The sequence below is a fragment of the Embiotoca jacksoni genome, unplaced genomic scaffold (genome assembly GCF_022577435.1).
Source record: "Embiotoca jacksoni isolate LCO1_2020_lvr unplaced genomic scaffold, fEmbJac1.0.p SCAF_45, whole genome shotgun sequence".
In the NCBI taxonomy this organism is placed as follows: Eukaryota; Metazoa; Chordata; class Actinopteri; family Embiotocidae; genus Embiotoca; species Embiotoca jacksoni.
Window position 1 is genome coordinate 1,814,025 of NW_027185398.1, and position 11,619 is coordinate 1,825,643.

Consider the following 11,619-nt stretch of genomic DNA (forward strand, 5'->3'; position numbering starts at 1 on the left):
CTCGTGTCTGATTGGATGGTAAATATTATGCCGTCCTACTTAAATCTTCCGTACGGAAACATGCAGCGTTTAAACGTTCCTCTGTATCTTTACAAACATACATATCACGCTAATTTAAGGTTGTTGTTTTTTTTAACCAGCCACAATTTTGGACTACGTTTGTGAATTTTAATGACATTTAAAGGAAAACCCCGACATCCCTTCAGTTTTAAGAGCGCCGGGTAATTAACAGTGGAACTAATGTTGTTTCTTTCCGGAGGACAATAGAGGACGGAACCGACTGGATTTATGGAGTTTCGAAGAAGGAGTTTGTTGCGAGAGAAGCTTGTTTGAGCACAAAATGGGCGGTTTTAAGGGATTTCTGAGCACCACGGTGGCCTTCCTGATCCTCGAGTCGTGCCTGGTCGGTTGTGACATAACCGACGGAAACGCCGAACACCTGAAGAGAGAGCACTCGCTCACCAAGCCGTACCAAGGTAAGGCGGCTCCGTTAGCCGCGTTAGCTCGGAGCCCGTGATCGGACTTCCTCACAACCTTTTATTCACAAGTTTAGTCCGAGACTTTAGTTGTAAAACACGTGTAACGTTTGAGCAGCCGGGTAAATAATAATAATAATAATAATAAAGAAGAAGAAGAAGTTCAGGGACAATAAAACACTGAAACATCTGCGACACAACGCGGGAAGAAAAACGTGTAAAACTTTTAGTGAAAGCAGCTTTTAGAGACCTGAAACTTTGGGAAAATACAAAAATACAAGATTTGGATTTCAATCCAGGTTTGGATTTGGAAAAATAAAAACGAAGATGCTTGTCTGTGTTTATGTTCAGTCGACTCGAGTACTGTGACGAAGTGTTTACAGGTTTCTGGAAAAGAAAAGTCAGTCAGACAGCTGCAGATAAAGAATAATCACAATAATAAACTTTATTTATATTAACGAGTAAATGCAATAGATAAAAGTGTTTTACTGGTGTATATATATATATATATATATGGTATTACTGCTCCATTCATGTGTAATTTACAGCTATAGTTAATTCTAACTCGGTTGGTTTAGTGATGCATCACATTTTATAAGAAACGACGCACCTCTAAAAATCTCTCCTGTTTTATTTAAGCTGTGATATTTTCCAGTGAAGCCTTTAAGTTTTGTTTTTTTTCAAATGAAGGAGCACATAAAATAACATTTATTTCATCACTTTAACTCAAACGTCGCCCCTTAAATCATTTTGTAGTTTCCTCCCACTTCCAGGGTCGTTCTCTACGTTTGTCACCGATCTTCGTGAATTTTTTTGTGTTTTGTTTTGTTGGAAGACGATCTGAAAAAAAACAAGAAATAAAACTTACACATCTCTGAAAAGTCGCCCGGCGAGTTATGTGTCCAAAAGCGTCGGTAGATTACGATGAGGAAATGCGATAAACGGCCTTCGGCATGCCTCCGGGGGAAAACTGAAGTGTTTGTTTAAAGGTGTGAACCAAGATAAATAAGTGCCGGAGTAGGAAAACATAGGAAGGTACGTGTCATTGGTACACAACCACCTTTACTGATGAGGGACAAGAAATGCAGTCAAACACACAAAATAAAAGTACATGAAATAAACACAGTTACATCTTAAAGGATGTAATCGACATTAAAACCAAAAAGATCATTTCTGTAACGTAATTTGGTTCTTTGTGAATGCTTGAAGTAAAAATAAATCTACTAGACGTGAGTCATGTTTTGTGAGGCGTGTGTGTTTCTACATGAAATCTAAAACAGATGTTTTACACGGCGGAGGTGTGATAATATTAACACAGGAGGAGGATATGGAAGGAGCAGCGTACAGAAGCATGTCGCCGATCCGGTGTCTTCCTTCTGCTGACTGTGTTTTGGTGTGTCCGGTTGCGTCTTGTTTATTTCACCTGTTTTTTTGTTTGTTTTTTTGTCCTTGCAGGTGTTGGCAGCAGCCCGACGAGTCAGTGGGACTTCTGGGGAAGCACTTTGGTGACGAGCTCGTACGTCCGACTGACTTCGGACGAGAGAAGCAAGCAGGGATCCATCTGGAACACGGTGGTGAGGAAGAGGCTGCGAAACACGACTCGTACAGGAGCTCAGATTTCTGTGTTTCTGTGTGTGGGAGAGGTTGCAGATATTTTTAAGAATCGTTTCTTCATTTTATCTGCATGAAAACAGCTGGATGAAATGTCAGATTTCCACCGTCCGAGGTTTGACTGATGCTCTTCCAACGATGTCATCTCGTTTCGTGCCCTTTTTCTTCTTCTGCTGTGGTTTAAAGGCGCCTGAGTGGAGATTTAGCGCCACCAACTGTTTATGTCGAAGAGCACAACTTCTAATATTCAACCAACCGCATTTCTTCTTCTATTATTATTATTATTAATAATCATAATAATATTAAAGTATGATTAGGCTTATACTCTTAATAATGCCATAAAATGAACAGTAAAAGACAATTTAAATCATTACTTACGAAATACAAATGTTCTGTTAGCTCTCATTTATGTTTGGTGGATGAAAGTCAAAGATGAACGTGAGAACATGAAATGAAATGTGCACTTTAAAAAAAAAATTATTAACCTGTAAAATTAACATTTGCAAAAAACTAAGTTCAGTCTGTGTGAGCTGAAACCTTCTTTCTAATTTGAAATATGAAATAAAAGTCTTTCTAATAATGTGTAAAAACAAACCTCTTGTCATCTCCCTCCCATTTCTAAACAGCCGTGTTACCTGAAGGACTGGGAGATGCACGTGCAGTTTAAAATTCACGGGTCGGGGAAGAAGAATCTCCACGGCGACGGCATCGCCATCTGGTACACGAAGGACAGACTGCATCCAGGTAATATCGCCGTCTTCACGCTGTGGTGGACGAAACTCAGCCGGCTGGACGTCGGCTCCTCTTAAAGTTGCTTTTTTCTTTCTTCTTCTTCTGATTCAACCAAAACGTCGAGTTCAGCCGTCGCCTGCAGCTCCTCATCTCACTGCTGGTTTACATTTTTTTATAGCAATATTCCCGTGTGATATTCTGGAGAAATAATAGTTAAAAAAAAAATTAATATAGTTGCACTTCCTTCATCCTTCTTCTGTCTAAACAAACAGTCCATGATACATTTACTAAGAGCTACTAAAAGCCTAACATCATGAAACTTATTTCCCAGGACTCATCTGAACGCTCACGTTTGTGGTAGAGCAGAAAAAATACGTAAAATATCATTTATTTTGCGCTGGTAGAGATGAGGATAATTCATCATTTATTCAAAACATTTCAAAGTGTCTCATTGGTCGTTATTTTCTTTCTGTAAAAGTAAATGTGCTCAAATGCTGGCAAGAAAACCTGCGAACTCAAGAAGTATTGAATAAATCAAATAAAGGTCCTTGAATATGCATATTCATAATGATCTTATATTAAATATTAAAGCAGACTGTGCAACTTCAAATGTTTTGTCAACACCGAGGACACAGTAGCCTTGTTTGAATAAATTAATAATACATTTATTGGAATAAAATCTGAGGAAACACGACTGCAGTTTTCAATCGATGTCCAGGAACTCAAAGAAGTGCAAACAAACCTCAACTTTAAGCGTACGCCACTGCACACTTACAACGGTTAATAAATTAGCAAGGTTCAAATATTCATGTCTGTAAACGTTAAAACAACAAGCAGTGGTGGCAAAGTGCACGTTGAGGAACGCTTCAAGGTCATTTTAACCTTCTGGAAACGAGAGTTTCCAGCTTGAAGAGCGTGTCGTCCTCCGCGCCGAAGAGCTTCACCATCTGCGTCTCCTTCTACTCCTGGAAAACCTCTCTGAACCGTGAGATGTGTGTTTGATCCCCGTTCGTAGACTCTCCTCATTCTTCCCTCCGACCGGAAACGCTTCATGTCATCACACGCAACGTGTTTTTGTTTTGTTGTTTTGTGTGGAGTTGTCCGCTCACGTCTCGCCTCATCTCTGCCTCCATCCTCAGGGCCCGTGTTTGGAAACCAAGATCAGTCTCATGGCCTGGCTATTTATTTGGATACCTTCCGCAATGACCTCCATGGAATGGATGTAAGTGTGTTTGTGTGTGTTTGTGTGTGTGTGCGTGTCTGACTGGCTTGTTTTTCTCTGCAGGGCCCGTGTTTTCCAACAATGCTGTCTTCCACGGACTGGCAGTTTTTATAGATACTTACTCTAACGACGATGCGACGGATGTGAGTGGGTCGCTCAGGTTCTTCCTCGTCGGCATGCCGGTCTCGGTCTTAACGTTTGTTGGCAGAACTTCAAGCATGTTGACATCAAAATATAATTTCACATTTGTTTATATACCAAAAAAAAAAAAAAGCAAACTTATTGAGAATTGATGGTTCTCCAGTCCCTCCAGGATTTACAGGTTTGTTTTGCGTAAAATTGCTGGAATTCGAAAAAAATTGCTCGTTTAGAAAGAAAAATGCAATTAAATTTATTTTTATTTTTATTTAAAGCACTACTTGAAGAAAATCTGTCGACTTATCGCTTCCTTTGATAATAATAATACTAATAATCACAGAAATATTTTACTTCTAATAATTTTTGTATTCATTTATTGAATTTAGAGAACCATGGGGCTAAACGTTTCATGATGAAACAAACAAAGAGACGTCTCTGACAACTCAAAGTGTAAAACTAATTTCGCATCCAGTAATATGGAATCTCTCCCAACGATAATAAGCGTTTGGTGACGAGATTGCGATTTCCTGGAGGGACTGCTTCTCTGTGCCGTCGTCACTTTTGAAAACGTTTTCATTTTTGGTTTATTCCGACCGAGCTTGTCTTGTGAGTGAAGCTACTTTCACATTTCAGCTGAAAGTGTCCCATTTCCTCTCTTTCTCGTCCTTTCATTGAAGTTCACTGTTTGTTTGTTATTTGCTGCTGTATAAAACCATCAAACTCTGGATCGACATGCTCACGTTTCTAAATCAGATCTAAAGCTCGTAGCTTGTTGTTGTTGCGCGCTCAAATCAGAGCTTCTCCACGCTGCTAGCTATTAGTTAGATCAGAAAATAGAAGGACTCGAAAATTAACAAAAAAATGGTACATAGTTTTGTTCTGTTAGTTTATTCGTATGCACGCTGTGATCAAAATCTCAGAAGTGGGAAAACTGTAGCTTTAAACAAAACAATCACATATTATGAGAAATCTAAACGATTCTCCAGCGTGAAGCTACGAGCTGAAAATATATCACGTTCCACAGATTTTATTTTATGCATTCGTTTGTGCCTCATATTTGTTATTTAAAGATTATGCATATAATTGGCTGTTGTTTTTTTTTTAAAGATTTATATTTGGGGGGGGGGATTATCTCCTGTCTTGTCACCAGCGCTCCTTCCCGTACATTTCGGCCATGGTGAACAACGGCTCGGTGAGTTACGACCACGGGAAAGACGGCCGGTCGTCGGAGCTGGGAGGCTGCTCGGCCGAGATCCGCAACAGAGATCACGACACGTACCTCGCCGTCCGCTACTCCAGAGGAAGACTGACCGTATGTGGAGGAGCTCCTTTTGGATAAAACTTAGCTTCTGGGATTTAGTTCAGCCGGGGGAAGACTCGCTCTCCGAAACTCTTGGATTTCTGATCATGCACTGTAAAAAATGGACTCGCGCGTTATGCACGAATATAAAAATACTCAAATATACACACTGAACTCTACTGGTGCGTCTCGAGCCCATATTTGTGTCCTGAGTTTAGTTTTTACATATTTTCAGCACAGGAAATTTCATTTTTTTTTTTTTTTTTTTTTCTTATTCTTGTGTTTTTAAGAAATGAAGTGCACTTGTACTTAAATCCAGTTTGTGTCCGGCAGGTGATGGTCGACGTGGACGACAAGAACGAGTGGAAGGAGTGCATCGACATCGGAGGCGTTCGTCTTCCCACCGGGTATTTCTTCGGTGCCTCGGCAGCAACGGGAGATCTCTCAGGTGGAAATCTGACGACAGCAACAAACAACAACAACAACAACAAAAATACTCCTGTCACATTATAAGCATTCAATTTCTGACTATTAACACTTTCTTTTTAACAGTTTAAATCCTATTTTGACGTTGCAGATAACCACGACATCATCTCCATGAAGCTCTACCAGCTGATGGTGGAACACACGCCCGAGGAGGAGAACTTAGACTGGACTAAGATCGAGCCCAGCGTCAGCCTCCTCAAGTCTCCTAAAGGTGGAATTAAAATGATTATTTAGACTCATGTTTGTTAGGTTTATTTTTACATATCTGCATGTAGAAATACACAGAAAGTACTTTAACAAACCAGTTTAAGTTACAGAAAACATGAAATGACAAATCAAAATAAAGATAGAACAATGTAGGTAAAGGATTAACATAGAAGCAATTGGTGGAAATATATATCTTTAAAGTAACATTCCACTTAAAATTGCCTGTTTATGACTTCACACCCTGATGTAGGTCTCCATGTGGCTTTAGAATTTAGTTTTTTATATATATATATATATATATATATATATATATTGGTATCGATATCACATTGTTGTGCTCGTGTATTTATTGTCCATCATTAATCAAGTGTCCTGGGATTTTCCTAAAATATAAAAACAATGAGTTTATACAACAGTCATTTTTCATTCCTCCTTTCTCAGACAACATCGACGACCCGACCGGAAACTTCCGCGGCACGCCGCTCACCGGCTGGAAGGTGTTCCTGCTGCTGCTGTGCGCTCTGCTGGGCATCGTGGTGTGCGCCGTGGTGGGAGCCGTCGTTTTCCAGAAGAGACAGGAGAGGAACAAGAGGTTCTACTGAGGAGAGAAGAAACCTTTAAATTCAGAGACGTGGTTTGCTGTGGAAAACAAAACTGTTTCCCAGATTTTTTTGGAGCACATTCAATGTGAATTTTTTTCTAAAGATTGTACAAATGTTTATACATCTTTCGAAAGCGCCGCGTTCCGGGAGTGAGTTTGCGGTGATCCTGTGATGAAACCTGTTTGGCGAGAAGGTGCAGAACCGGGTGGCGATCCGTCTTGAACGCCCCTCGATGCCGGCTGTGTTTGTCTTTTGTGTCTCGTCCGCTCTGGGCTTAGAAATAGATTGTCATTTATAAACCTGCAACTCCTGTCGGATGTCACACCTGATTATTGGTCCATCGGGTGTCTCCAGCCCTTTTCAGTTGTGGCTCCAAAATCACTATTTTTTAATTTTGGTCTTTTTGGCGGTGAGGATTTGTGGTGTTGCTTTTCTGTTTTTCAATCAACAACGGCAGTATCTTAATGCTTTTGTCTGTTGGTTTTCTATTGATAAGGTTTGAAGTTGGTTTTTTTGTACTCTATTGTCTCCTCAGCGATGCTTGCTATCTTATACCCAGTTAATTTGTGGGTTTTAAAAAAAATACTAAATGAATGTGAAACATCAGCGTTTTCATCTGGTGTGTCCTCTCGCTTGAAATGCAGACCGCTGGGGCTGCAAGTAATGACTCGCAGTTGATCTTTAGGTCCATAAAATGTTAAGAAAAACCCGTCACCATGACACCCCAAGTCCAGCTGACATTCACGTGACTTATCTTGTCTGATTATTAAATTAATATCCCAAAAAAGAATCACTTTAATGTAAAAAAAAACAAAACTAAAACAACTAGTAAATATTCGCATTTGAGAAGCTTGACGCAGAACATTTTTGTTTGATGAAAGGTTTATTGATAAATTCGTACCTCAGCAGTCAGTTTATTTCTATGAAGGAATTATTGATTCATCAACTTAATTATTTTAGCTTGTCAGTCATGTCAGTTGAGCTGTTTGACACATCATTATATTTAATAAATATAACCAAGAATGTTATTTACAAACCAAACTGATCATGGAGGGAGATTGCCTCTTTCCTCCCCTTCATTTCCAGAACAAAGAAACGTGTGAAACACAATCGTGTTATATCGGTTAACGACAAAATGGCAAACTTGAATTGATTTGAAAAAGTTATGATTGACACTTGTCATAGATGAAGTAAATAATGGTGTGATTGCACAGTTTTGACACATTTTGCATCGTTATTTTGACTGTTGTCATGACAACATGAAAGAGTTCAGTGAACAATCTTGAAATATTTTATGCTGTTTTTTTAATTCCCTGCAGAGTGTTTTTTTTTTTTTTTTTTGCCTTTATTTTTCAGACTGTTTTGTTTGATTCAACTCTTCACTATCATGAATATTGGAAACATTTAAGCAGAGCGTGTTAATTATGAAGCTCCCCGTTCAAAGCTGCGTTTACACCGGCAATACTTTCGTCTTTAATTTCTTTCAAGAACATGTTTTCTTTGTTGTTGGTTTTTTCTTTTTAAGTAATTTCTTGACGGTCCTGTTTGCCTCTGACCTCCTGACGTTTGTTTAACAACTTTTAACAAAAATTGTTCAAAGTGAAAACTGGATTGGGTGACACGTTCATATGTGCTCAAATGTGCTCAAATGCGTTGTTTGTCTTTCTTTTATCTTTTCAGTTTGATGTTTTTATTGCTGTACTCATGATCTTGAAGCCACTCAGTTTTGTGTTGAGACTTGAAACAACTCCTCTCATCATAAATAATGTATTAAAAAGGAAAAAAAAAGAAGTTGACTGTGAATTGTGGTGCATTGATGTGTTTTACCACCATTAAATGAAACTGGAATCATCCTGAATTCTCTGGAAATATCACCATTGTTTAGACAGTGCATGTAAATGCCTCAAATGTTGGTGTAAAATGGTATAAAGATATTACAGTTCAACATTAACATACCTATCCTTAGGCCTTATTAAGTACATTTCTGTGCAATTGTAAGGTAAAAAAACCCAACTAATTAGGGTTTCCCCTATCAATAATGTTTATTTTAGAGCCAAAGAAATTCTGTATTTGTAAGGCTGTGACAATACGTGGGTTGGGTCATTTAATCAATATGTCATACTTTATAATATCACATGAATCGTGTGCAAATTTACAAACCGGTAAAGTCAATTTGCCTTTAAAAAATAATGGAATATTTAGTGGCTTATACAGTAAACTGAAAATACTGGCTGGTATACTTTTAATTGTACTTTTAAGTAATTGTACAACCAGCAACACATTTGGCTCCTTCAGTTATCATTTAACATTAAATTGAAACTAATTTGTTTATTTTTAGCTGTAATTAATTAAATTAATGTGTATTAATCAACCGCCATCTCCGTTTTAAAACGTATTTTACCGTTTAAAAACGGACCGTTGAATGGCTTGGCAACAGTAACTAAGGGGAGGCGGGGCGTAAAGTACGGATGCCCCTCCCACCGCATCATTAGCTTAAACACCTGAAGCTGCACTTAGCAGTGAAGAAGCCACGTGTAGCTTCACGCTTCACGTCTCCAAGATAACAACGAGCTGTTTTACTAACACGTTAATCACACGTTGGTTTCTGACATCCTTCAGAAAGGTTTCTTTTTTAATTTTTGTTTTGCTTGGTGAGTGTGTTTTTCTCATATCCATACGTCCAACAACACTTATTTAGTGTTTAGTTTAACTCTATTTGTTTTTAATTATATGCATATTATTGGTTCCCATGCATTTGATCTGTTTTCTATATTTTTTTTAAAAAATGTTCCTTTATATCTGTTTTTGTGAAACACTGCATGCAATTATATTGCATTTCTTGTATTTGCTATACAAATACAGTTTATTATTATTATTATTATTATTTATGAATCTCAATTTGCTGAGTTTACCGTTCTTCACATTATAATAATATAATTTCTGATAAGGTTTTTCTCTTGTGAGGAGAGTAAACATGATCTACCATTACTACCCTGTATTGTTTGCATGCCTTTCCATTTTCCTTGAGCATTTTTATTTCCAATCACTTACCCTAATACAGTTTTTACTCAAGATGCCAGAGGGAATGTTATTCTTTGGGCACCAGCAGACATCAGAGACTATATGTTTGTATGTGCAGCATATATTGAAAAACCTTTTTTTTTATATGTTTTGCTGGTGTGTTTTTAAATAGGTCTGTGCCATGAAAAGATGACGCTGGTCTTGGAGGTCTCCGGCAGACCACACACAACAAAAGGTAAGCTCTTCAACGTTTTCTCTCGTGGCTCGTGACTGGGTCGGCTGCCTCGGCTGTCTTGAAATTTCTATTTCTGGTATTCCTTAACACTATTGCTCCAAATTATTCTGCCAGCACTCCTACGGGCCTTTCTACTAGTACTTTAAGTATTGTGTATACTGCTGCAACGGTCAGGAACCGCTGTCCTCGCCCCGGTAATGGGCTGGTGGTGTCACTCCACACACTGACCTGGTTCCACTTTTTTAAGAACATTAAGTGAATTTCCCTTTTTATTTTTTATTTTTTAAATTTTTTTATTAGGATCATCTCAAAACACGAAGAGGAAGTCGACCGAAGAAGAAATCCAGGCTGTGGAGAAAACGTTCATGGACTGCATCTTCTCTTGGACGGTTCCTGGGACGGCCCGGTGTCTGAAGTCACCATCAGCTCTTAAAGAGAGGAGCTGGGAGGGAGTGAAATTCAGCTTTAAAGCAAGACTCTTCAAAACAAGGTAAGCTTTGATATTTCTACAACTTCTGTCAGATGGAAAACGAACCAGCTGCAATTTTCACTGGAGTTCTAAATATTGTCTGTTTTCAGCAAGTGATGTTTGTTGGACGTTTTGATAGGTACAGTTGTTTTACTGGATATTACAATTGTACTGGATATTACAATTGTAGTACTGTAATAGAGTTGTAATACACCCATTTAAAAGTCAAATGCTTAAAATTGTGTTGAAATAAAGGTGTTGGAACATTTTGGGAGTCTAAATATTAAGTTTCAATAATTTCAATTGTTCAATAATAAGTTTTATCAAAAAGGAAAGTTTTAAGTCTAACCTTAAAGCTAGAGAGGGTTTCTGCCCCTCGGACACTAACTGGGAGCCTGAAAACTGAAAGCTCGGTCTCCCATTCTACGTTTGGAAACTCTGGCAACCACAAGCACCATCAGCTATTAGCACTATTTTTTTTTAATTTATTTTTTTGGGCCATTGGAACTGAGTCTGATTAATTTTCATTCAAAAACTTTGCCGTTTTTGGGACTATGGGCGCATAAGTTTGAGGTGCTTTAGGGCCAGATGCCAGTTTGGGCTTGATATGTGGGGGAGGGGTTTGAATTTTGGCTCGGTTATCTGCTTCATTGATGAAACCTTTTGTCTCTCTTAACCGGGGTTGCAGTTGAGATTTGCCAGAGACCAGGCAAGACATTAACTGAAGGTTTGTGGGGACTATGGGCGCATGACTTTGAGCCAGCTGGGGCTTGATAGGTGGGACAGGGGTGGGGACTTTGTCTTGGTTATCTATTTCAGTCATGAAAGTTTTTGTCTCTCTTAACTTGGTTTGCACTTGAGGTTTGCCAGAGGCTGGTGGGTGAGGGCTATGATACGGTTGGCTTTTTAAAAAAAACTGTTCGGCCCACTGGGCTGAGTCTGATTCATTTTCTGACAAAACCTTTGTGGTTTTGGACAATATCAACACACGAGTTTTAGCTGTTCTAGTGCCAGATGCCGGTTTGGGCTTGCTAAATTGGAGGGGGGTGTGAACTCGGTCATCTATTTCAGTGATGAAAGATTTGATCTTTCCTAACTGGGGTTGCGCTTGAGTTTGGCC

The 11,619-nt window shown here is 38.8% G+C and overlaps 1 protein-coding gene across 2 annotated transcripts; it reads left to right on the top strand.

Annotated features, from left to right (window-relative positions):
* The first annotated feature begins 252 nt into the window (after window positions 1–252).
* lman2 (lectin, mannose-binding 2) lies at window positions 253–8,632 on the top strand. Of its 2 annotated transcripts, none has more exons than XM_069169453.1 (8): window positions 253–476; window positions 1,932–2,050; window positions 2,714–2,831; window positions 3,959–4,041; window positions 5,330–5,491; window positions 5,813–5,927; window positions 6,057–6,176; window positions 6,614–8,632. In XM_069169453.1, exons 1-8 carry the CDS (start codon window positions 341–343, stop codon window positions 6,772–6,774), a joined length of 1,014 nt encoding a protein of 337 aa, XP_069025554.1. In that variant the 5' UTR covers window positions 253–340; the 3' UTR covers window positions 6,775–8,632. The 2 variants fall into 2 exon arrangements, with proteins under 2 accessions (XP_069025554.1, XP_069025555.1); XM_069169454.1 differs by lacking the exon at window positions 3,959–4,041 and adding an exon at window positions 4,105–4,184.
* Window positions 8,633–11,619: the final 2,987 nt, after the last annotated feature.

Bases quoted from the DNA above. Each gene is read 5' to 3' on its own strand.
- lman2 (XM_069169453.1), top strand. From the start codon at position 341: ATGGGCGGTTTTAAGGGATTTCTGAGCACCACGGTGGCCTTCCTGATC. The intron at 2,051-2,713 runs GTGAGGAAGAGG...ATTTCTAAACAG, and splicing joins GATCCATCTGGAACACGGTG to CCGTGTTACCTGAAGGACTG. The intron at 2,832-3,958 runs GTAATATCGCCG...CTCCATCCTCAG, and splicing joins GAAGGACAGACTGCATCCAG to GGCCCGTGTTTGGAAACCAA.